The 22,441-nt window shown below is 40.5% G+C and overlaps 1 protein-coding gene across 4 annotated transcripts in view; it reads left to right on the top strand.

Moving 5' to 3' along the window:
• The window catches only part of IPO8 (importin 8), a 69,467-nt gene that overhangs the window by 14,577 nt on the left and 32,449 nt on the right, over nucleotides 1–22,441 (top strand). For all 4 annotated transcript variants that reach the window (XR_012647100.1, XM_075006520.1, XM_075006496.1 and 1 more), the window contains exons 5-14: nucleotides 2,531–2,687; nucleotides 5,731–5,820; nucleotides 8,545–8,639; nucleotides 11,767–11,851; nucleotides 13,577–13,711; nucleotides 15,877–15,976; nucleotides 18,305–18,381; nucleotides 19,911–20,027; nucleotides 20,478–20,567; nucleotides 22,174–22,339. Coding sequence is in view for 3 of the 4 variants with exons in the window: in XM_075006520.1 (XP_074862621.1) it covers nucleotides 2,531–2,687; nucleotides 5,731–5,820; nucleotides 8,545–8,639; nucleotides 11,767–11,851; nucleotides 13,577–13,711; nucleotides 15,877–15,976; nucleotides 18,305–18,381; nucleotides 19,911–20,027; nucleotides 20,478–20,567; nucleotides 22,174–22,339 (1,112 nt within the window). In the remaining variant the exon portion in view is untranslated. The remainder of the gene's footprint in view (nucleotides 1–2,530; nucleotides 2,688–5,730; nucleotides 5,821–8,544; nucleotides 8,640–11,766; nucleotides 11,852–13,576; nucleotides 13,712–15,876; nucleotides 15,977–18,304; nucleotides 18,382–19,910; nucleotides 20,028–20,477; nucleotides 20,568–22,173; nucleotides 22,340–22,441) is intronic.

The raw sequence follows: 22,441 nt of genomic DNA, 5'->3' as shown, positions 1-22,441 counted from the left end.
TATCAGTTACATGAGTAACATAATTGAAGTCAGCGTTGCTAGATCCACTTACTCTGGGGATCCCATTGAGCTGCGATGATGGGAAAGGCCTGCCTTCAACTTCCTTTACACTTCTTGGGAAGGTGCCATGCACAAATTGATTGCCCGTCAAATTGACGCTCACTGCACTGATGGCAGCAGTGCCAGTCTACTAGGAAGTGAAGACATACCCATAATCTCTACCCCAATATGTGCTTGGTCTAATCAGACAGCTGACATAGAAAGAGCAGGGGAGAGGGAGTCTCAAAATACATTTGTTTGAAAATGTAAGTAAATACCAACTCTCTCTACTGTTATGGCACTGAAATGCAGCCTACTTGGGTCAGAAATTGTAGCCAGATGGCTAATCTGCACATAACCATGTGGTGATGAGAAGAAGGAAACTTTGAGTTACTACCATAATCTCTATACTAACAGGAAATGCTATGAGATCTTTGGGATCAGCCAGAACTTAGCTGACCCACTGGATTGCAAAGTACAGTCAATACACCTTTGAATCTGTTTTGTGAGGTAGGGCCTAAAACACCACTTTTTTTGACCGGATAATTCATTGATTTGTGGAACTTGGCTTCCCTTTGAGTGAGTTTATGGAAGGTGGGGGCCGGGGAGGGAAAGAAGAGGAATTATGAATGAAGAATTTGGGAGTAATATTAATACACATTGTATCCAGTCCTTAACAAACTGTCAGCATGTAAATAGTCTTGGAATATTTTGTCTGTTCTTATATAGGGATATCTGTATTTGTCCCATGCTCTTCCATGTATAGGAGTTCCTTGCAGTAGAATCGCTTTTGCCCAAGTTGGCCTGCCCTTTTTTGTTTCTAAAAGAGCTGGATTGTGCAAAATGTGAGAATTGGGGGTGAAGCTTTGTATTGTAAGGTTACTCAACTAATCTGTCAGATACAAGGCTTAATGAAAGCAAGAGCCGTGCTCATGAAATCAGTGGGTGCTTAGAAAGTATTGAAAAGTAAAATTAAGTCTAAAACTGAAGCTATATTTTGACTTCCTTGACATCCAACTTCGTAACTGTATTCAGGGCACTGGCTATGTAAGCCAAATAGATAGTAGTTTGCACAGATGCACCATGACATTTAAACAGCAACGAAGGGTCCTGTGGCACCTTATAGACTAACAGAAAAGTTTTGAGCATGAGCTTTCGTGAGCACAGACTCACTTCATCAGATGCATCTGATGAAGTGAGTCTGTGCTCACGAAAGCTCATGCTCAAAACTTTTCTGTTAGTCTATAAGGTGCCACAGGACCCTTCGTTGCTGTTATAAGTGCAGACTAACATGGCTGCCCCTCCGATACATGACATTTAGAATTTCTCAAGAGTTGATGTCTCTTTAGAATGCATGGCCACTGCCACAAACTGAATGATTTTTTTGAGTGATTTTTGGCCACTGCCAAAATGTGGAAGTCAACAACAGATGCTAAAGTACTTTGTGAAGGAGTAGAGTGATCTTTACTTATTGTAATGCCTTTGTATACATTAGGAGAAACAGCTATACGTTACTGGATATCTGGATACAACTTATTTTCTAGTTGTGCTTCAAGGAAAATGCTGGATTGCAACTGTTATACCTCTTTTGATGTATTGTTATCCAATGCTGTATGTACTCTGGGACTGATTTTCAGAGATGCCAAACATTCTCTGCTTCCTCTGACATCAGCTGGAGCCACAGGCCTGTGGCATCACTGAAAATTTGTCCCATTCTTTATAACATTCTTTGGCCAGTTTATTATATTTATAAAAACACAGACATAAATTTTCAGAAGATCCCAAAAGAGCTTTCCCTATCTTTTGAAAGCTATTCACTTATTTATTTGAGTACCAGGAGAGGGCTGGTATGTAAGAAGTCATAGGCCCTGCTCCAAGAAGCTTACAGTCTAGTTGCAAGGAAAAATATTATTTATTATTTGTATTACTGTAACACCTGGGAGCCCTAGTCATAAACTAAGACACCATTGTGCCAGTTGCTTTACTAACACAGAACGCAATGGTGATCCCTTTTGCAAGGAGTGTGCAGTCTAAATAACATTAGTCCTGTCCATAGTGATATTTTTCTGTCTGCTGGTGGAAGGGTTTGCATGCATAGTATGGGCTGTCAGATGGAGGAGAGGATAAATGAATAAATGTTGTTCTCATGAATGTCAAGGTATTTTTTTTAAGAAGGTAGAGTAATTGGATCATGACGAAGGAGTAGGCTGATTAGAACTGTGACTGTTCAGCTCAGCTTACTGGAACAAAGGCCATCATTTGCTCTCTCATAGAGCTGGAAGGGATCTTGAGAGGTCATTGGGTCTAGTCCCCTGCCCTTATAGCAGGGCCATGCACTGTGCCTGACAGGTTTGTTTGGTTTTTTTTTGTTTTTGTTTTTCCTCAGATCCCTAAATGGCCCTCTTCAAGGACTGAACTCATAACCCTGAGTTTAGCAGGCTGGTGCACTGAACTATCCCTCCCCTTCATCTTTTTTTTTTTTTTTTTGCAGGTACAAGAAAGCAGAGGAGCGAGATCCCCTCATAGCAGCAATGCAAATATTCTTGCCTCGGATTCAGCAGCAGATGATCCAGCTTCTTCCAGATAACTCTCACTACTCTGTACTGCTTCAGAAACAGATCTTAAAAATCTTCTATGCACTTGTGCAGGTAGGCTTCTGTGCACAGAGAATAATATGGAATTGTATCTTGCTGGGGACAACAACCCACTTTTTTACACACACGCGCGCACACACACACACACACACTCTCTCTCTCTACCTCTACCTCTACCTTTCTGAAAGCCAGTTTGATAAGTTACTGCTGATTCTGAATGTGTATAATTACAAGCTATTGACTCACAACAGCAAAATGTATTGCGCTTATCTAAAAAGGCTGTTCTGCAATGCTGAGAAGTCTCAGTCCATATAAAAAGCCTTAGTCCACACATGCTTTGCAATATGCCCTACAAGATAATAGATTCAAGCCATTAGGGACTAAGAGGAAGGAACAAGTCACATGGCTTGTCTCGAGCAACTGTTAGTGTACAGTTGAGTGGCGGGGTGTATAAATCTGCCTTCCACCAGCCTGTCAGGTATGAACTGGCAATGTAGACCCTGCTGCCATGTTCTAAAGCATGGTTTCCAAAACTGGAGGGTGTGAAGAAATTCCAGGGGGGTGGGGGCGGCGCACAAGGCAACCCAGCCCCCCACCCCCCTCATTCCCCCATCCAAAGAAAGAGCTGGCCTTTGCTTCTGGCTCTCAGCACCTGCCGTTTTATATTATATATAAAAAAGTAGACGGCCGGCAAAGACCCACTTGGAGCTAGCTGCCTCCTGCAAAGGTGAGTGAGTGTGGGTTGGGGATGCGAGGGAGAGGAGGATGGGTGAGATGCGGGGCTAGGGGTGCCTGGCTCGGGAGGGGGCTGGGGCAAGAGCAGGGGGCTGGTGGCGCCTGGCTTTGGTGGGGAGGGAAGGAGCTAGGGCAGGCAGCTTGTGGGGCTCAAGCAGTAAGCTTGTGGGGCTAGGGTGGATCAGGCTGGCGGGCAGGCGGCTGGCCTGGGCAGCATGGGGCTCGGGTGGTTAGCCTGGGCAGCATGAGGCTCGAGCGGCTTGGGCTGGCAGGCAGACGGCTGGGCAAGTGGCTCTGTCAGCACAGGGTTCAGGCAGGTGGGCAGCTGGCACAGAGCTCAGGCAGGTGGCCAGCTGGGGCTGCACCAGGCACCTGCAAGGGGCTAAGAAAAACTATTTGTGCTTATTTTTAATTTTAAATAACATTTTTACATCAGGTTTTTGTGTCTATTTTAAATTATGAATTGAATTTTTTGTTAAGGTGGGGTTGGATGCTGGTAAAGAAGAGGTGGGGGGACGTGAGGGTTTCTCAAAAATCAAAAGGGAGTGTGATGATGAAAAGTTTGCAAATCACTGCTCTAAATCTTCTTTGAGATGTGATGCGCATGTCTGTTCCACTGTGGGCATCTGTATGCCTTGAGCATAGCCCTCATAAACCTTCCCTCCCTCAGCAGTACCTGTCTGAGTGGCTTGAGCACCCTCAGCTGTTGCATGACATCATGCAGTTATAAAGAGCAGAGCCCATGACAGTCGTTGGAACTGATTTCTATTGCTTTGGTAACATTTGTCAGCCTTTACATCAATAGTGTTGTATTTAGTTGTAAATTCTTTTGCTGTTTCTTATTGAAGTGTTTTGCTGTTTCCTATTTCCTATTTATTGCTGTGGCCAATGCTGGATATGTCCCCACTCACAGTTCACCTAGGCCAGGGGTCTGCAACCTGCAGCTCTTAAGGACTTCTTCATGGCTCCCAACACTATAATTGCAAAGTGGACAAAAAAAAATCTCCTGATTATTTTCAATAAATAGTGAATGTCTAGAAACCCAACAAGATCAACTCATATTGAAATAGCAAGTGACCTTTGATCTCAAAATGTTAGATAACTCCCCCTTTAATATGTGCAGTGCATTGTGGGATATGATACTGTATCTGCGTTTTGATCCTGCTGCTAATAAAGTCTTGCTTTTGAAAAGGAAAAGGAAGCTTGTGGCATTCCTGCTGTGAAGGGCAACATCCATTTTAAGAAAGAAAACTGAAATTACATGAAGTAAAATTGGCAGAATTAAAGTAGGTTCAGAAATGAAAGTCAGCAAGATAGTGGTACTAACACACACATGTAAAGTGCGAGGAAACCGAATGTGTAAAAAGCTTGTGAACATCCTGTAGTGAACATTCTGTAGTAAACATGTATCTCATTACATACACACATACATCTCATAGAGCTGGAAGGGACTTGGGAGGTCTTCGAGTCCAGTTCCCTGCCCTCTTGGCAGGACCAAGCACCATCCCCTTTTTTTTCTTTCTTAGATCCCTAAATGGCCCCCTCAAGGATTGAAACTCACAACCCTGGGATTAGCAGGCCAATGACAAATCACTGTGTGTGCATTGTTCTTAAAATAGGGGTTACAAAAATATGGTTTGATATTATTTATTAAGGACTGTCTCATGTTCATGTGCATTGCAACTCTTGAACTATTGAGTTTTTTACCAAATTTGAAAAAAATGTCTCTCGCTATTTTGGTTGCCTACCCCATCCTAGACAAACCTGTAGTCAAGGCCTCAGAGAGTGTCTTGTTCTCAACCCCTTGCTTGTCTAAGGAGGATCTAATTTAAGTGCCTCACATAGCAGACTTATCTTGTAAATGTCAGTTTAAAGAGGTAACATGATCCCTGCCATTTCCTCCATCTGTTTTCTGGAGCCCTAAGAAGCTTGAAAGTTGCTCTTACCTATATGTCAGTCTTGGATGCTTTTTGAAGCACCTGGCTACATATTCTAGCTCCCAGGAAACAGCATGAAAAAGGAGGATGTCTTCCATGTATTGAAAATATTGAATGTTAATTGCCAGGCAGCTTATCTTACATTTCTCACTGTGTTCACTGCTTCTCTAGAATGAGTAGTGTTCACCTTGATTGACCACCAATCTTTTAGTCAGTCTGGTGGGTTGGCTTGATGTTTTCCCTTTAAAAAAATTACAGTCAGGTTTAGGGGTGTAAATTTGCGATTTTGCACCACAAATAAGGAAATCTTGCTTAAAGAGAAACTACAGTTTCCTAGAGAAATGTAGAAAATGTAGAAATGCCTTTATGATTCTTGGAAGAAAATTAACTTCACTTATCTTTGTTTTCTTCTTCCCCTGTCTCAGTATGCATTGCCACTCCAGCTGGTGAATAACCAGACCATGACTCAGTGGATGGAGATTTTCCGCACTATCATCGATAGAAATGTGCCCACTGTAAGGTTTATGTCAGTGAGGAGGAACTGACATTGATTTTTTTTTTTTTTTTTTTTTTTTGGAGTGGGAAAATGGGGACAGATCACATGGAGAAATTGACCAAAAGTATAAAGATACCAAGCAGGAAGAATGCCAGAGTCTCATTCATTATTGGAATTAACCAGACAAATCACTCCACCAACTAAGAACGGCCAATTCCAATAATGAACGAGACTCTGGCATGCTAACTAGTTATGCGACGCCCCCCCCGCCCCGCCCCCGAGCGGTCGTCATCCAACTTCCATGCAGGAAGAAGGCTCGCTTAGGATTAATGTCTAATACAAATTATACAGGCAACTCATGTAGACTGTTTGAGGTAACTCTGTAGTGTATATGCTCCAACTCTGAATACTTCAGAGACTCCTAATCATTTTAGACGGTTTGTTTCAAAAACAAGAAACAATTGCTTACCACAAACATAGACATGTAGTGTCTACTCCATGGTCATATAAACACACAGTTTATATCTGTTTTTGCTCTCTGCCCTTTTTCCTCATAAGAGACTTAAATTATTCCAAAGGAACAGGTGTAAGAACAATGCCAGCAAGGTGGATCCATTTAATGTAAAGCCTCAGTCTCTGAATGAAGATGGGAGGGAATGAGAGTCAGTTTTCCAAGATATGTTCAGAGAAGCAGAGTTACTGGGCATAGTAATCTTCCCTTCTGCAAAGACCCCTTCCATACAGAATTCTCATTTGTGGAGATTAAGTAGCCCTGGGGAAACTAGCACCAATAGACTCTGAAACAGGTATGAGATAAAGGCAAGTATGAGCAAGGAATCAGGAAGAGTTACTATATTTGACACATTCACATTAGGGCGTAAGCAACTTCCCACAAGTGGTTTAGACTCGTGCTGGAAGCAGAATCATTGATCTGTGAGATTGAAGCTGGAAACATGCTGAGAGACTGAATAGAACAAACTCCTGGGGCCATGGTATGCCAACAAATTAAAAATTCTGTACCAAAAAAAAAAAAGAAAATAAATAAAATTATGCATACATTTTAAAATACTGCAAAATCCTACAAATTTTATGAGTCTAATACTATATGATTATGCCTGTTTCAATTATTTTGTAATTGAAATCAAAATATCTGTCGGAAAGCATGTCTCTAATAATAGGTACGCATCCAAAGCCCCAGGAACAGAGAGTTAAAGAAACCCTTATGACAATACATTTCCTGTTTCTCTGTCCTTCCCTCCCACAGACCTCACCCATGGCCCCAACCCCCAGCCAATAAACCTGCATACCTTTTCCCCTGGAGCACAGTTATCCAAAGAGGAAAATAGCTTCATGCTCTGTCCCAGGTTTACATGGATGTTCTTGCACATCATCGTGAATCTGCCAGAAACCTTCTAGCTCAGTGGCTCTCAGTCTGCGGTCTGGGACGCCTTTGAGGGCTGCAGGCATGTTTCCAGGAGTTCCCCCTAATAAACTAGAAAGCAGGGCCAGCACTGGACTTGCTGGGGCTCAGGGCAGACAGCCCAAGCCCAAGCCCAAACGCCACCTTGCAGGACTAAAACTACAATCAGAGCAACGAAACCTGGAGGGACTCCCTGTGGCATGGAGCTTTTGGTAGTTGCCCTGATTGCTATCCTCTAGTCCTCACTTTTAAACTAGTGGATATGCAGGAAAACAGATGTGGCACAGGCAAGCCGAGGAATTTTTATAGCAAATTCGGGTCCGGACTCAAGAAGAAAAAGAAGGAGAATCCCTGCTCTAGTATCCATTCTTTCCCCTGTTAGCAGTATCTTTTCTGCGCAAGCTGGGCTTTGCCAGATCCAGTGGCACCTAGCAGCACTGCCGCCAGTTTCTGGGTGGAGGTGAGGGGAAGGAAATTCTGCATACATAGCGTTAATTTCTGCAAAATTCTGCATTGTGCAGTGGCACAAAATTACCCCAAGAGTAAATTTAGCTTAGCTATGTAGTAAAATTTACATGTTCTGGTTGAACCTCTCTAGTCTGGCACTCTTGGTATCTGATCAATGCTGAATGAGAGACTGATGAACCACAGGAGTTCAATGTGGTCTGTCAGCATTACTGACACTTCTGCTGCTTCCTGGGCTCTTAGAAGACATTTAGTGGTAAATTAGAGCTAAAGAGCAGCACAGAGCACTGAGAGCCAGGACTGGTGGCTGCAAACAGACTTTATGGGACCACCAAAAATTGGCCAAAACCCATGATAATTGGACATCCAGCTAACTAGAATCATGCCAGGCTACAAATGTTGCTGGACTAGCGAGGTTCAACCTGTATATGTAACCGAGTAACCTGAGCCCAGCAATGATATGTAGTTCAATTCATATGCATAGGGATGTACAGTTATGGTGCTCGTAACAACCTTAACTTTGGCATTTCCTAACTTCTGAGCGTTTCCTTTCACAGTCCTATTCTCTTGACATGTTTTGTTTGAATGTATGGTGTATGCATAGCTATGCAATTATTTATATTGTATGTAATTCTGGAGTGTACACATAGATACAGCTTTTTTAAATCAGTCACTTTCAGCATAACAGTACGTTTAGATGATCACATCAAAAGAAAAAACTATCATGTTTTAGTTTGGCAGCTAACATCACTGTTAATAAAACTGAAACTTTAATGTTTGTATCTGAATTTGGATTAATCACTCAGTGTTTCTAATTTAATTTTGTATATGTTGGCTGATTTATTCATTTATTTGTAGGAGACATTACAGATTGATGAAGATGATAGACCAGAGCTCGTGTGGTGGAAGTGTAAGAAGTGGGCATTGCATATTGTAGCTCGTCTTTTTGAACGGTAATACAGTGATTAAAAATTTACATGGCATAAAAATGTCAATGTTTACCTGCTTCTTTTGTGGATATTGTTATGCAGAATATATATTGTATAGTCATACTACACAGGCACTATTTATTTATGATGTGCAGATATTCTGGGAGCTAACATACTTATGGTAAAAACAGGAGACTAGGCATCTGATCTTGACTCTGGCACTCACATCCTATGTTACCACCTAAGGTAAATTAATGGAATTTCACTCTGTTTTAGCATGCCCACATGTGAAACTGAGCTAATGCTTACCTACTTCATATGGGTATTGCAAGCTTAATTGTTTGTGAAATGGGTGGATGAAAAACACTGTAGAAGCATAAATGTTGTTTTTTATTTCTTGTCTGCTCTCCTAGGAACTTAGAGTAATTTTTTTTCTTATCCTTTTGCCTGATGAAATGAGGACCAGAAGTTTTTCTTCATATTTGGCGTATAACTTGTAATTTTTTTACTAGTTTGAGATATTTAGACTCATTTAGACTTGAAAATAGAGATTCCTAGATATATATTTATGTGAAAATTCATGTTTTTAATCCTGAAGAATCTCAAACTGTTTGCAGTTTGTCACACAACTTTTCATGGAATGGCAGGGAAAAAAGGAAAATCTCTGGCCAAGGGCTGCAGGGGAAATGTATTCCCAAAAGATGCCATGGCATCTTTGTCTAGTAGATCAGACAGTGCCTCTAATTTAAAGTTTTGTCCAAAAGACCAAGTGCCAACAATTTACTTGCCCCTCAGTTTTGATTTGGAAAGATGAAGAACTAAATTGAACCTGTAGTTCAAGGGAGTTAGGATCTTCAAAATTGGCCTTTTAACTGCTGAGCCATCCTTTCTGAATAACAGAGTGATTAATATTTACCAAAATTAATATAATTCTGTTGCATCCTGAAAGAAGTCTCCAAACAAACAAAATGGGCTTGTCTACACTACCACCTTTCTTCGAAGAAAGGATGGTAATTAGGGTGTTGGGAGTTTACTAATGAATTGCTGCCATGCATAGTCAGCACTTCATTAAGCAAATTCCGCCCCCCCGTGGCAACTCCGAAGTTTTAAATTTCACAGTACCGGCACATGTCTAGCCGCGGCACACCTGCCAGTACTTTGAAGTGCCAGGGCACTTAAGGGGACTTTGAAGCTGCCCCGGCATTTCAAAATACCGGCAGGTGTGCTGCGGCTAGACACATGCTGGTGCTGCGAAGTTTAAAACTTTGGAGTTGCCGTAGAGGGGAATTTGCTTAACTTCATTAGTAAACTCCCAACACCCTAATTACCATCTTTCCTTCAAAGGAAGGTGGTAATGTGTAAACAGCCAATGTGGATTGGGTTAAAGTTGGAAATATATGTATGTATCTTAAATTAAAAGTTAAATATTTAGAAGCTCTGAGTTGGAGCTTTGAGGAGAAGCCTAACACTTCCTACCTCTGTCCACCATCCTCCTGTTATTAGGATTACTGTTGTAATAACGAATATTAGAGCAGTTTAGAAACTTGTCAGTTCAACTAAACATCTAAAATAGGACACATCTTATCCATGTCTTGGTTCTTGTTCATCCACCTTGAGGAATGAACAAACTTTTTTATCTGCATGCTCTGATTTTGAACATCTGTTTCCACTTGAGTGTTTCATCTGACGGGCTGCAAGCCTAACGCAATTGTTACCCTGCTTAGTTAAGGGTGCTGTGACATTTTTGAAGAACCTTGGGCTGTCGGGCTGAGATTGCTTTGAAGGTGGTTCACCACATGGTGGTGTAAGCCAATGCTTTGCCACCATTTTTTTTTATAAATAAAGCTATTAGCTTGCTACAGTAAATCAAAGTGATATTGTGGTTATGGAGAATGGCAAAATCACATATTTATAGCTGTTAATTTAAAAATTCATGTTGCATTATTTTAAGCAAAACATGCTTTTCCAATATAACTTAAAAGTATATAATTGGCCTTATCTTGAAAGAGGATCTACCATCAGGTGACAAAGTGGTAGCTCTAAGCTGAGTTTCTGCCCTCCAAATAATACTTAATGTCTGTGTCTAGACTAGCTCCCAACTTCAAAGGGGGCATGGTAATTAGGGTATTCAGAGATTACTAATGAAGTGCTGTGGTGCATATGTAACACTTTATTAGGCTAAATATCCCCCACGGCAACTTCAAAGTGTGAAACTTCAAAGTGCTGGCTTGCATGTAGCCACAGGTCAGCCGCGGGTCCTTCAAGTGCCTGCAGTCGTTCGGAATCTCTTGACTCCAAATTTTTATTCAGAAGGCAAAAACTCAAAATTTTGAGGAGTAAAGGGACTTTGAAGGAACGTGGGCACTTCAAAGTACCTGTGGCTGACCTGTGGCCACATGCCAGCTAGCAACACTTCACAGTTGCCACGGGAAAGGTTTAACCTAGTGAAGTGCTGCATATGCACCGCAGCACCTCATTACTAATCTTCCCACACCCTAATTACCATGCCCCCTTCGAAGCTGGGGACTAGTCTAGACACAGCCATTAGCTAGTATGAGTAAGAATGGTGTCCCTAGCCTCAGTTTGTCAGAGGCTGGAAATGGATGGCAGGAGAGGGTCACTCAGTGATTACCTGTTCTGTTCACTTCCTCTGGAGCATCTGGCATTGGCCATTGTCAGAAGACAGAATACTAGCTGGACTAGGCGAGATGGACCTCTGGCTAGGACCCAGTATGTCCGTTCTTATGTTCAGGCTTCAGTAAAGTCAGGTTTCACTTGCTAGTTCTCAATCAATCCAGTAAAATTAATTCAGCTTTTGCTCACTGTGTCTTTCTGCCCATGCCTAAATTCCAAGATATTAATGCATGGGTGTTTTTAGAAATGTGGGGCATTCATATACCCTGTGACAAAAAAGCAGCTTTAGTTATTGAATACAACATTGTGCTTATGCATATATAAGAAAAATGGGGAAATAGATCCTTGTGAAATTAATGCCCTAGAATGATGTTTGTGTACATATCTCTGGTGGAAGAGGAGTTGTGTATCAGTGTCTTTGGTATGTTTGCAAGATTAATCAAGGACTGTGCTGTTCTGTTAAACAGAAATCTTTGCTTCAAAAGTGTAAATACCTGTTTCCTTTTTTAATTTAAAGGTATGGAAGTCCTGGAAATGTGACAAAGGAATATTTTGAATTTTCGGAATTCTTTTTAAAAACCTATGCTGTGGGAATCCAACAGGTAACGTTGTTTCTTGTTTGTGAATTAGGATAACATCCAAATATTGAAATTGCTGTGAAGTATAATTGTGTTTCTAAATCCAAAAAATTGAGATTAAATATAAGTGTGGTTAAAAAGGCCAGTAGTGGGAGGGCATGATAATTCTGGGTAAATGTGAAAGGGCTAAACATCAAAGGAGATAAATAATTTTGGAGATTCAGGTGGTATAACTTATTAGAAGTAATGCATGAAACTGAAAGAGAAATTGTTCATCTCTTGAAATACTTAAAATTTAGACTCTTTGAAAGACTAGGAAACCTACCTTAGGGAGCATTTATCTTCTAAGGCAAATGGACTTGTCAATCTGCATAGATAGGGCTCCTCCGTTTCTAGCTTTTAAGTTAATAATTCATTGTGCTTCTCAGATAGATCAAGTGCTGTAGTGAAACAATTTTGTTAAGTATTCACTGGGTGTATCTACACTTGGAACTACAAAGTTAACTTCAGAGTTAGGCACTACTTCGAAGTAGCCAGCAGAGAGTCTACACACATTTTTCCCTTACTTCAAAGTTAACTTCGAAGGAGGGAGCCCAGCTTTTTGAAGTCCTTACTCCATTCCTGGGAATGGAGTAGTGCCCTACTTTGAAGTAGGGTGTCTGTAGACTCTCAACTTCGAAGTTGCTTACCTTGAAGTTGTCCTTGCGGTAAGCAACTTCCAAGTTATTTTCGTAGTGTAGACAGCCATTATATATTTATTGTTTGTTAAGTGCTAACAATAGGTTAGTGACTGCATGGGACATAGAGACTCCTTGCCGCAAGGAGCAGGTAAGGAGGAAAGATGACAAGTATAAATGCAGTTACCAAGAGGCCAACAGGAAGGTGGTATTTTTTTTATAAAATATGCTATGATGTGGTTTACTAATCTATTATGAAGAATTATTATGAAACAAAACTTGTCTTTTCAAAAATAAATGACCATATTATTATGCAGAACATAGATTCTGTACTCATACTGCACAGGTACTTGCCAGTTCTCTGTTCCTGTGAAGTCATAATAAGTCTCCCGTCGTTACTCCAAATTGGTGACCTATTGTAAACATTTTCATGCTTCCTATACACAAAAATTTCCTATATATAGAGGGATACTGTAGACTAAAAGCTCCCAGTTGGTGTTCTAATCAAAGATAATGAATGTGATCTAGTAGTTATAGCAGGCAGCTGTGAGGACTCCTACCCCTCTTCCTAGCTTTGCCATAAACCTGTGGCAACTTCAGGAAAGTCAGTTAGAGCTCAGTTTTAAAACTTGGATTCCTCAAAATTTAGCACCTAAATATTAGCCACATAAATCCTATTTATAGGTTTAAATCCTACCTTTTGCTACCAAATTTTGACCATATATCCCTTAATATCTGTTTCTTACTTTCCCCCCATCTGTAGCAATCGAGATATGTTACCTCACTGAGTGCTGTGGCATATTGAGGCCTCAATCCTGAAAACATTTATGCATGTCTTCAATCTTACCATTGTTAGTAATGCTATTGTGGGAGATTTCCTGATAGTAAGGGTTTGTAGGCTCCGAACTTCATTGTTGATATCATTACCAATGTTTGGATAAAAGGCATTTAATAGAAGTGATAAATATGTGAGCTTGAAATTGACATATCAAAATGTCTTCACTAGAAAGGATTATACTGTGTGTTAAAATTTTCATGCTTCATTAAGAAAGTAAATTTATTATTCTCTTAGGTTCTCTTAAAGATCTTAGACCAATACAGGCAAAAAGAATATATAGCTCCTCGTGTCCTTCAGCAAATTTTAAACTATCTGAACCAAGGGGTCAGTCATTCTGTAACTTGGAAGCAGATGAAGCCACATATACAGGTCAGTGCAAAAACACAGTTATGAACATTTAAATTACATTCTTGACATGAGCTGAAGTTGAGACTTGCATTTTTGTGGGAGAGATTCTCCAAAACCCTTCATAACGGTCAAACTGAAAAAAAAATAGTTTTCACGGAGATGTACTTCTTTGTTTCTTCATTGTTCTGTTTAACTTTTGCCTTTATTGTGAAATTTGCATTTGGATAAGAGGTATTTCCCTCTTTATTTTGCTTGATCCTGCAATGAAGTCATAATCTTATGCTTTGATTACTCAGTCTTTTGTCTTTGGTTAGGATTCCTAGAAAGATACAAGAACAAATTATGAAACAATCCATTTGTAAGCACCTAGCAGATGATAGGTTTATAAAGAATAGCCAGCACAGATTTGAAATTATGCTGAATTAATCTAATTCCTTTTTTTTTTTTTTTTCCTTTTTTTGGGACAAGATTACTGACCTAAAGGATAGGCGGAAGCTGTAGAAGTGATAGCTCTTGATTTTAGTAAGGCTTTCTACATAGTCACATACGACATTTTCATAAGTAAACGAGGGAGATGGAGTCTACATGAAATCACCATTGATAGGTGCACAACTGGTTGAAAGCCCATACTCAGAGAGGTTTTATTAATGGTTCTCAATCAAATTGGAAGGGTGTGTTTAGCAGGGTTCCTGCAGAATTCGGTATAGTATTAATCAATATTTCCATTACTTATTTGGATAACAGAATGGAGGCATGCTTACCAAATTTACAGATGACACCAAGCTGGGAGGAATTGCAAGCACACTGGTGGACAGGACTAGAATTCAAAAATGATCTTAAATTTGAGAATTCATTTGAAATCAGTAGGACTGAATTCAAATAAAGAGTAGTATGACATTTCACTTAGGAAGGAAAAATCAAATGCACAGCTATGCAATGGGGAATAACTGGCTAAGTGGTATTACTACTAAAAAGGACCTGGAAATTATAGTGGTTCACAGATTGAATACAAGTCAGCAATGGAATGCAGCTGTGAAGAAATCTAATATCACTCTAAGATGTATGAACAGGAGTACAGTATGTAAGATATGGGAGAAAATTGTCACAGTTGGCACTGGTGAGGCCACCACTGGAATATTGTGTTCAGTTTTAAACACCACACATCAGGAAAGATGGGAACAAATTGAGGGAGTCCAGAGAACGGCAACAAAAGTGATTAAAATGTAAAAACCCTAAAGTAGAAGGAAAGATTAAAAAAAAAAGTGCATCTTTAGTTTTGAGTAAAGAAGAGCCTGAAAAAGGTTTTTCAAAAATTATAAGAGCTGTTATAAACAGGACAGTGGCAATTGTTCTTCCTGCCAGCTGAAGGTAAGAAGTAATTAATCCACAACAAGGGAGATGTGTGTTATAAATTAAAAATAAAAAAAAAAATCCCTTTTTCAGTTATAAAGCTATCTAAATTCTGGAATAGGCTTTGAGGGAAGTTGGTAGAATCCCCATCATTGGAGATTTTTAAGAATAGCTTAGACAAACATCTGTTAGGAATGGTGTAGGTTTTACTTGGTCCTGCCTTAGTGCGTGGAGCTAGGCTTCATAACTTCTTGAGATCTCTCCCAGTCTGACATTTCTGGTTCTCTGATTGTAACTATAGATGTTCAAAATTGACTGCACTATCAGATGAAGGAAGGGAAGATGACCTGTGGGGGAGTGAGCACTTGTTTAACCACTTGTTTTGTACTTAGAACATGTGGAAAACAACGAAAGACAATGATTTTCAACTCCGTATTTCATTTTCCTTTCATGAAGTCCCCATGTTTAATGAGCTTATCAGAAGATAAATTCCACCAGTGTTAGGAAGGGAGAGTAAAAGACCTACTCTCACATTTAGTGCCACATAGTGAAATCCTCTCATAGAATCATATGTTCTGCTGCTGTTAGATTGTGCCCTGTGGTATATTCTTTGTGCTGTCCTGGTGTTTGATGGAGTAAAACTTTTTGTTGGCTTCTGAATCCTTTAAAACACAGTGTATGTATTGTAAAGACCATCACAGCAAGAAAAATAATTTTAGGGGCATAGTTAAACTAACCTTACTTATGTACAAAAAGTTTTGTTTTGTGGTAGCAGGGGAAGCTATGCTTTACGTATGTTCAGTGTACTTGAACATATTTGATTTCTCTACTCTTAGAGTATATCTGAAGAAGTGATTTTCTCCCTAATGTGTTATAAAGATGAGGACGAAGAGCTGTGGCAAGAGGATCCATATGAGTACATTCGCATGAAATTTGGTAAATATTTGTGCTTAGTGTTTTCTCCTGGTTTTGCTGTATTTGTGCATCATAGAGCCCTATAATTACAAAACTGTATTCACCACTGTACCACTGTAGTTGTGACTGTGCCAGAGTTGAAGGGAGATTGTAAAAGTGAGATGATTTATTCTTTAAAGCCTACTCTGTAAATGGAAGTAGGTGTACTCTAGTTTTGTCAGTTTAAATAATGTGCTGTGTTTATAGTATTAGTTCTAAAAAGGTTGCTTACCCACTTCTGAACAAGTTTGATTCTTGCTCTTCCTCCCCATACCCATCATCACTTCACTCTCGTGTTTCTACCCTTTAGCTCTGGATCTGTGTTGCTCCCTGGGTCTGTGGTGTCTGCTTCAGGACACTGCCTCCTGGCAGTGCCCACTGCTCTTTCTCCTCCCATTCAGGGGGTATCAGCAATCCTCAATTCATACATACACCTGAGTGGCCAACTGCAGCCCCAAAGTCCAGCTCCTTGCCTCGGGCAAGCTGCAGTCTGCAAAGGCCACATTCAGTGGTGGCAAGTTGCGGTGCAAGTGGGAAGGCTCACCCACTACTCTGGTTTCTAATCAGGGATCCTGCAACGGAACCAGTCTCCTGCCCTCTGTCTCTTCCCTTGACTGCTCCCATTCCATGGGCCACTTCCCCATGACCCTTGTATTTTCTTGGCCCTTGTGTCAAGGCCAACAGCCTGGGAGGTGTCAGGATGAAGTGTCCTTTGAGCCGGCCCAACACAGCTCTGTATAAGGTGCTGCTGGTTCCCTCCCTTTCTGGGACCCTGCTCCTTCTTCCTTGCTGATCTGGGCAAGAGTTAGCTCCTGTCCACCCTGTAGCCTTTTTTCAGGGCCCTGGTTGGCTGTTGCTAACTGTGCCCTGATTGGCTAGGTTTGCTCAGGCTCCCTTCAGCCTGCTTTTAACCCTTCTCTTGCCAAAGTGGGGCAACTGCCCCACTGCAGTCTGTCACTCTTTCTTTTTAGTGAAATTTACCCATAATAGACATCCCCAGTATGTGCATGGCACTACAGCATACTGATGCTGCAACTGTAAATGTCACTGTTAAAATTTTCACTGCCACTTACTATGCTGTGATATCTTAGATGCCACAGAAAAAAATAAATCTCCCAAAAAGAGTGTGATTGGTATTTGGCATATTCAGAAGGTAGATGACAAAACAAACACTATTCAAAGGTGGCCAAAACTGCTATCATAGTCTATAGGCCAGGGGTGTGCAAGCAAAACAGTGAGGAGCCATTTTTTTCAAATTCAGTTGCAAATCAATGCTTAGGGGCCGCAATGCACGTGAATACGAGACAGTCCTTAATAAGTAATGTCAACCCAGGCTTTTTGTAATCCCCTCTTGAAGAACAGCACACACACAATGACTTGTACCAGTTAGAAAGTTTAAGTTACTTTCACCCCTGGGTTGGACAGGAACTGAGGACAAGGAAAACGCTGCAGCTGGGGGTAGGCTCTTAAGCAAGAAGGAGCAATGTTCTCATCAACCCTCCACTCCAGTGTTTCTCAACCTTTGTTTTAATAAAGTACCCCTTAAAAAATTTATAAGTACTTCTGCACTCTTCCCCTCCCTTCCTCCAGACCCAGGCACTCCTAGCTCCACCACCTGCTTTATCCCAATCCCCACTCCTCTCCTCTAGCGCCAGGCACCCCCACCCCGTCCCCACCGTGTTAACCCAATCCCCCCTCCCCTCCTCAACAGCCACACACCCCCAGCCTCCTCCCCTGCTTTAACTCAATCCATCCTCCCCTCCCTGAGAGCCCCGCACCTCCAGCACCTTCCCACCCACCCACCTCCCACTGTGATCCAATGCCACTGACTCACCAGCGCTGCTGCCATGTACTTCTCCCTGGAAGCGCTGGAGAGGAACATGTGCACAGACACACAGTTCTCCTGTGTCTTCGAGCATTCGATTGCTCAAAGAGCCACATGCGGCTCAGGTGCACGTACCCCTGAACTTGTCTCACCTTTCAGGGTCGACAACCTGGCAGTGGAGTGGGGAGTCTACTTGAGGCAGCTCTGTGTCCAGACCTTGCTTGGGGGGACTCTTGTGAGGGGCACTCATAGCGAGCCGCAGAGCAGTCAGCGGTGGCAGCGTCTGGGGCTGCAAATGACTCATTAAAGAGCTGCATGCGGCCGTAGGCTGAAGAAAACTGTGAATAAATGTAATATTTTTTGTCCCATTGTTCTGTGACATCCATCCAACTCTTTAATTCTACAATATATGTGGAAATTATCTTCAGAATTTTATTCTGAGATTGTACTCAATGACTGAAGATGTTTTCTTTAAACATTGTTAGATGTTTTTGAGGATTATGCTTCCCCTACTACAGCAGCCCAGAATCTCCTATACACTGCAGCGAAGAAGCGAAAGGAGGTACTGAATTATTCTTTTAAAAATTATTCTTTTTTTACAAGTGATCTCTCTCAATAGTTCTGCATTATCCTCAGGCCTTAACGAATCTACCCAGCTCTGGACAAGTACTAGCAATGTCCATGTAATCAAAATGTCAATGTTTAATTTTAAATTATGTTTCTAGTGATTCCGGTTGCAAAGATTAACCGTCCAGCTGTGAACAGTGTGAGAGAAAGTGCAGTAATGTCTTCCTGAGTCTTTAGTCAGACAGCCCAAAAAACTCTGGGTCTTAGAGCTAACAAAGCAACAGCAAACAGCAAAGGGGAACTAAATTACAATAGTTTTCACTGTTGCTATTTAGTATCCTGTGGGCAGCAGTGAAACTGATGAGAATCAAGTTGGTTTCTGTCTGGTAGTTCCTGGGGAAGTCACGGACAGCAGCAAAGAAAGAGGCATGAGAACTACTCACTCGGAAGGAAGACCCTAAAAAAAGTAGGAAATTTACCCTGTGTACTTTGACTGTGTGGCAGCCAGAAAAGCTCCAGGGTAGCAAAAGAAAATAATTCTCCCTTCCAGCAGCCAAAACTGAGCGATTCAAATTTGTAATTTACCTACCAGCCAGAGGTAAATATGTCATACTATCCTTGGTGTTTGCTCACAAATAGCACCTTGGTACGAATCCCAAGATTCCTCCCTTTCCCAATGGCTGGATGGAGGGGCTCATTCCTTACTTGAACGTTGCCTCTGAGCTGTTAGTATGTCCCGCTATTTTCATATCCATTTTTAGCTAATAGGTTTGGCTATGAAGTATGTGGTAATTTTCTCAACACTGTGCAAGTGGGCAGAGGAAGCAGGAGATAAGGGGAGGGGTGGGTAGAAGAAAGTTTGATTAGTAAAGGACATGCAATATTGAGGACGTTGGTGGGAGATAAAACAATTTATAGAAGAGAAAGCAGGGAACACAGTGTATGTGCAAAACCATTAAAAATAGCCAAGAAAGAATAGACTTTGAAATGTTATGGGGTGGCAGGGAGAGAGATGCAAAAATAGCATGGAACCTGAAAAGGTATGAGGAAAACAAGAGGGATGGAATAAGTTGCATTTTTAAGTGTATTACATTGATTGGCAGTAATCCATGTTCTGGAATATAATGAGTCAGGAAAGATGTTAGGAAGAAATTTCATAAGTGAGATTACTGCCTTGTTTGAACTTGTGTATATCCAGATCCCCTCTTCTAATTTGCTTCCAAGTAAAAATTGTAGCTCGCTTATGATTACTAATATGAAATTTCAGGCAGATGCATCTATTTTTGACAAATTTGAGGGCTGTGATTATAAAAAGAGGCTTATAATAGGGCTTTATATGTTAACTGGAAAGAGTTTGCCACATTTACATTATGGGCAATGTGGATTAGTTCACATTGATACTATATGAAAGCTTTAAGCTTCTGAGTTTCCAAACTTTAAAATAATAAACATTTAATGTTAACGGTTCACTAATACCACATAAAGATTATCTTCCATCTTCTGTTTGCATCTCTCTATGTGTAGGTATTACCAAAGATGATGGCATTTTGCTATCAGATCCTCACAGAACCAAACATTGACCCTAGGAGGAAAGATGGAGCATTGCATGTGATGGGATCTCTAGCAGATATTTTACTGAAGGTAAGTATCAACTTGCCTTTCTAACTTGAAGCATTAATTTAAAGTGTGATGAACCCTAAAGCATCCATATAAAGTTTTTAAGTGATTTTTGCTGTAAAATACCAATCTAAATGAAAAAAAAATACTTCAGCGACTTCTTTCTTGTCTCACTGTAACAGGCCATCAGCCCTTTCCCTCAGATTACCCAGCTTGTTAAAGAACAGTTCCTTGTGCTGTCTTGCTTTACTAATGGAAAGGAACCATGTTACAAAACACATTCCTGCAACAGCTGGACCCTTGGACACACTGATTACTGAGACATCTGTCCATAGCAAAAAGTACTTCCTTGTCTTGTAGGCTTCTTCTCGTTCTGTAAATAATGTTTAAAGTATACCAGCAATATGTTATCAGAAGTTAAAATGAGATACTGAATAACACAGTGTATCCAAAACTTTTTGTTTACTTCAACAGAAGAGTGTATTCAAGGATCAAATGGAGTTGATGCTACAGAATCATGTATTTCCATTGTTCTTGTCTAACCTGGGGTATCTCAGAGCTAGAGTAAGTTCATCAAAATTTATAGACTGCAATATTTGCCTGATAATGTTCTTTGCAGTTTTTTCATTCCAAATAACAGACTGAAATTTAGCAGTTCCCATGTGTGCCACAAACAATTATTTACGTCTCAGCAACTTCATTATACAGAACATTTTTCAGCATTGTCATCTGAAATTATATGCAAGTAAAATTTATTTAGAAATGTTTGAAATTCTAGATGATCCATTTCTGTCTGGCTGACATTCAGCTCACTGTTTTGAGCAAAGTGGGAAACTTAAACATTAAATAGATGGTGACCTGTCAAAGTTCTTGTATGATTATTGTGTCCAATTTTGGACACTGCATGGTTAAGGAAGATGTGGATGAAGTGGAGAGAGTCCAGAGGAGAGCAATACAGATAATATAATATGTATAAAAAAACCTAAGTTAAAAACTATGTTTAGTCTTGAGAAGTGTAAGGGAGGACATTGATAAGCCTTAAAGTATGTTAAGGACAACTATATAAAGACCAGTTCTCTGTCTTCTGAAGGTAAGACAAGAAATAATGGACTTAATTTACAGCAAGGGAGATTTAGGTTGGCTAATAGGAAAATCTTACTAACTGTAAGGATAATTAAAGGTTGGAATAGGTTACCAAGTGAAGTAGTGGAATCTCCAACTTTGGAGGCTGCTAAGAACAGGTTAGGCTCATCTGTCAGGGATGGGCCAATCATACTTGATCCTGTCTCAGTACAGGGCAATGGACAAGATGATCCCTTGAGGTTCCATTTCAGCCCTACTTTTCTATGGTTATATGATTATTCAGTAGCAAATGTCTGTACTTGGAGCGAAAGCCAAATACAGTTTTCAGTGAGCAGTTAATGCCACTTTGAGGATGGGTTGGGTTTAATCCCCAAACTCTTCCCACCTGGTGCCCACATCAATCAGTAATGAAATATTAATTTCCCTGCTTAGTGTACATCTCATTGCCTAGGATGAAAACTTTTAAAAATAAATCCCAAGTTCTCTTGTTCCTAATAGAAGTTTAGCATTACACTTAGGCTGTGTCTACACTTGCATTCCTCTTTCAAGAGAGGTGTGCAAGCGAGGGAAATTGAAAATGCAAATGAGGTGTGGATTTGCATATCTGGGTCCTCATTTGCATATTCTCCTTCCAAAAGAGCTTCTTTTGAAAGAAAAAAGTAGGGTAGCTGCGGCTCTTTCGAAAGTAAACCCTGTCTTCGAAAGAACCCTTCTGCCTGTTTTGTTTCAGGAAGCTCTTTTGAAAGGAGGTTATGCAAATGAGGCACCAGATCTGTAAATCTGCACCTCATTTGCATTTTCCATTTCCCTCACTTGCATGCCTCTTTCGAAAGGAATGCAAATGTAGACACAACCTTACAGTTGTATGTTGAACCCATAGATGTTTGAGGAAAGCAGAAGAATCAGTGATGTGTGTAACCTCCAGAGTATGTAGTATTGCATGTATATTCTATAAATATACAAACAAAAAAGCAACAACTTAAAACAGATTAAGAACTGTTAGCATAAGTGTTGTCGTAAAGCTGAAATTCTTTACAGAATGCTGTAACTGCAATAGTATCTGACTTGCATTCTTCCTGTATGACAGTCCTGTTGGGTTCTGCATTCATTCAGCACTTTGAAATTTCACAATGAACTCAACCTAAGGAATGCCGTGGAGCTGGCGAAGAAGAGCTTGATTGATGACAAGGAAATGCCTGTCAAAGTAGAAGCTGCCATAGCTCTTCAGGCATTAATAAGCAATCAGGAGCAAGGTATGCTACAATGGTTCATTGATGTATATAATGATTATTTTCCCTGCCTAAATGATATGTTGCTATAATTTGCTGTGGATGTATATAAACAGCTCTTGCATT

The sequence above is a fragment of the Carettochelys insculpta genome, chromosome 1 (assembly GCF_033958435.1).
Source record: "Carettochelys insculpta isolate YL-2023 chromosome 1, ASM3395843v1, whole genome shotgun sequence".
Taxonomy (NCBI): domain Eukaryota; kingdom Metazoa; phylum Chordata; order Testudines; family Carettochelyidae; genus Carettochelys; species Carettochelys insculpta.
The sequence above is the reverse complement of the archived record's forward strand: the minus strand, read 5'-3'. Positions and strand labels throughout refer to the sequence as shown.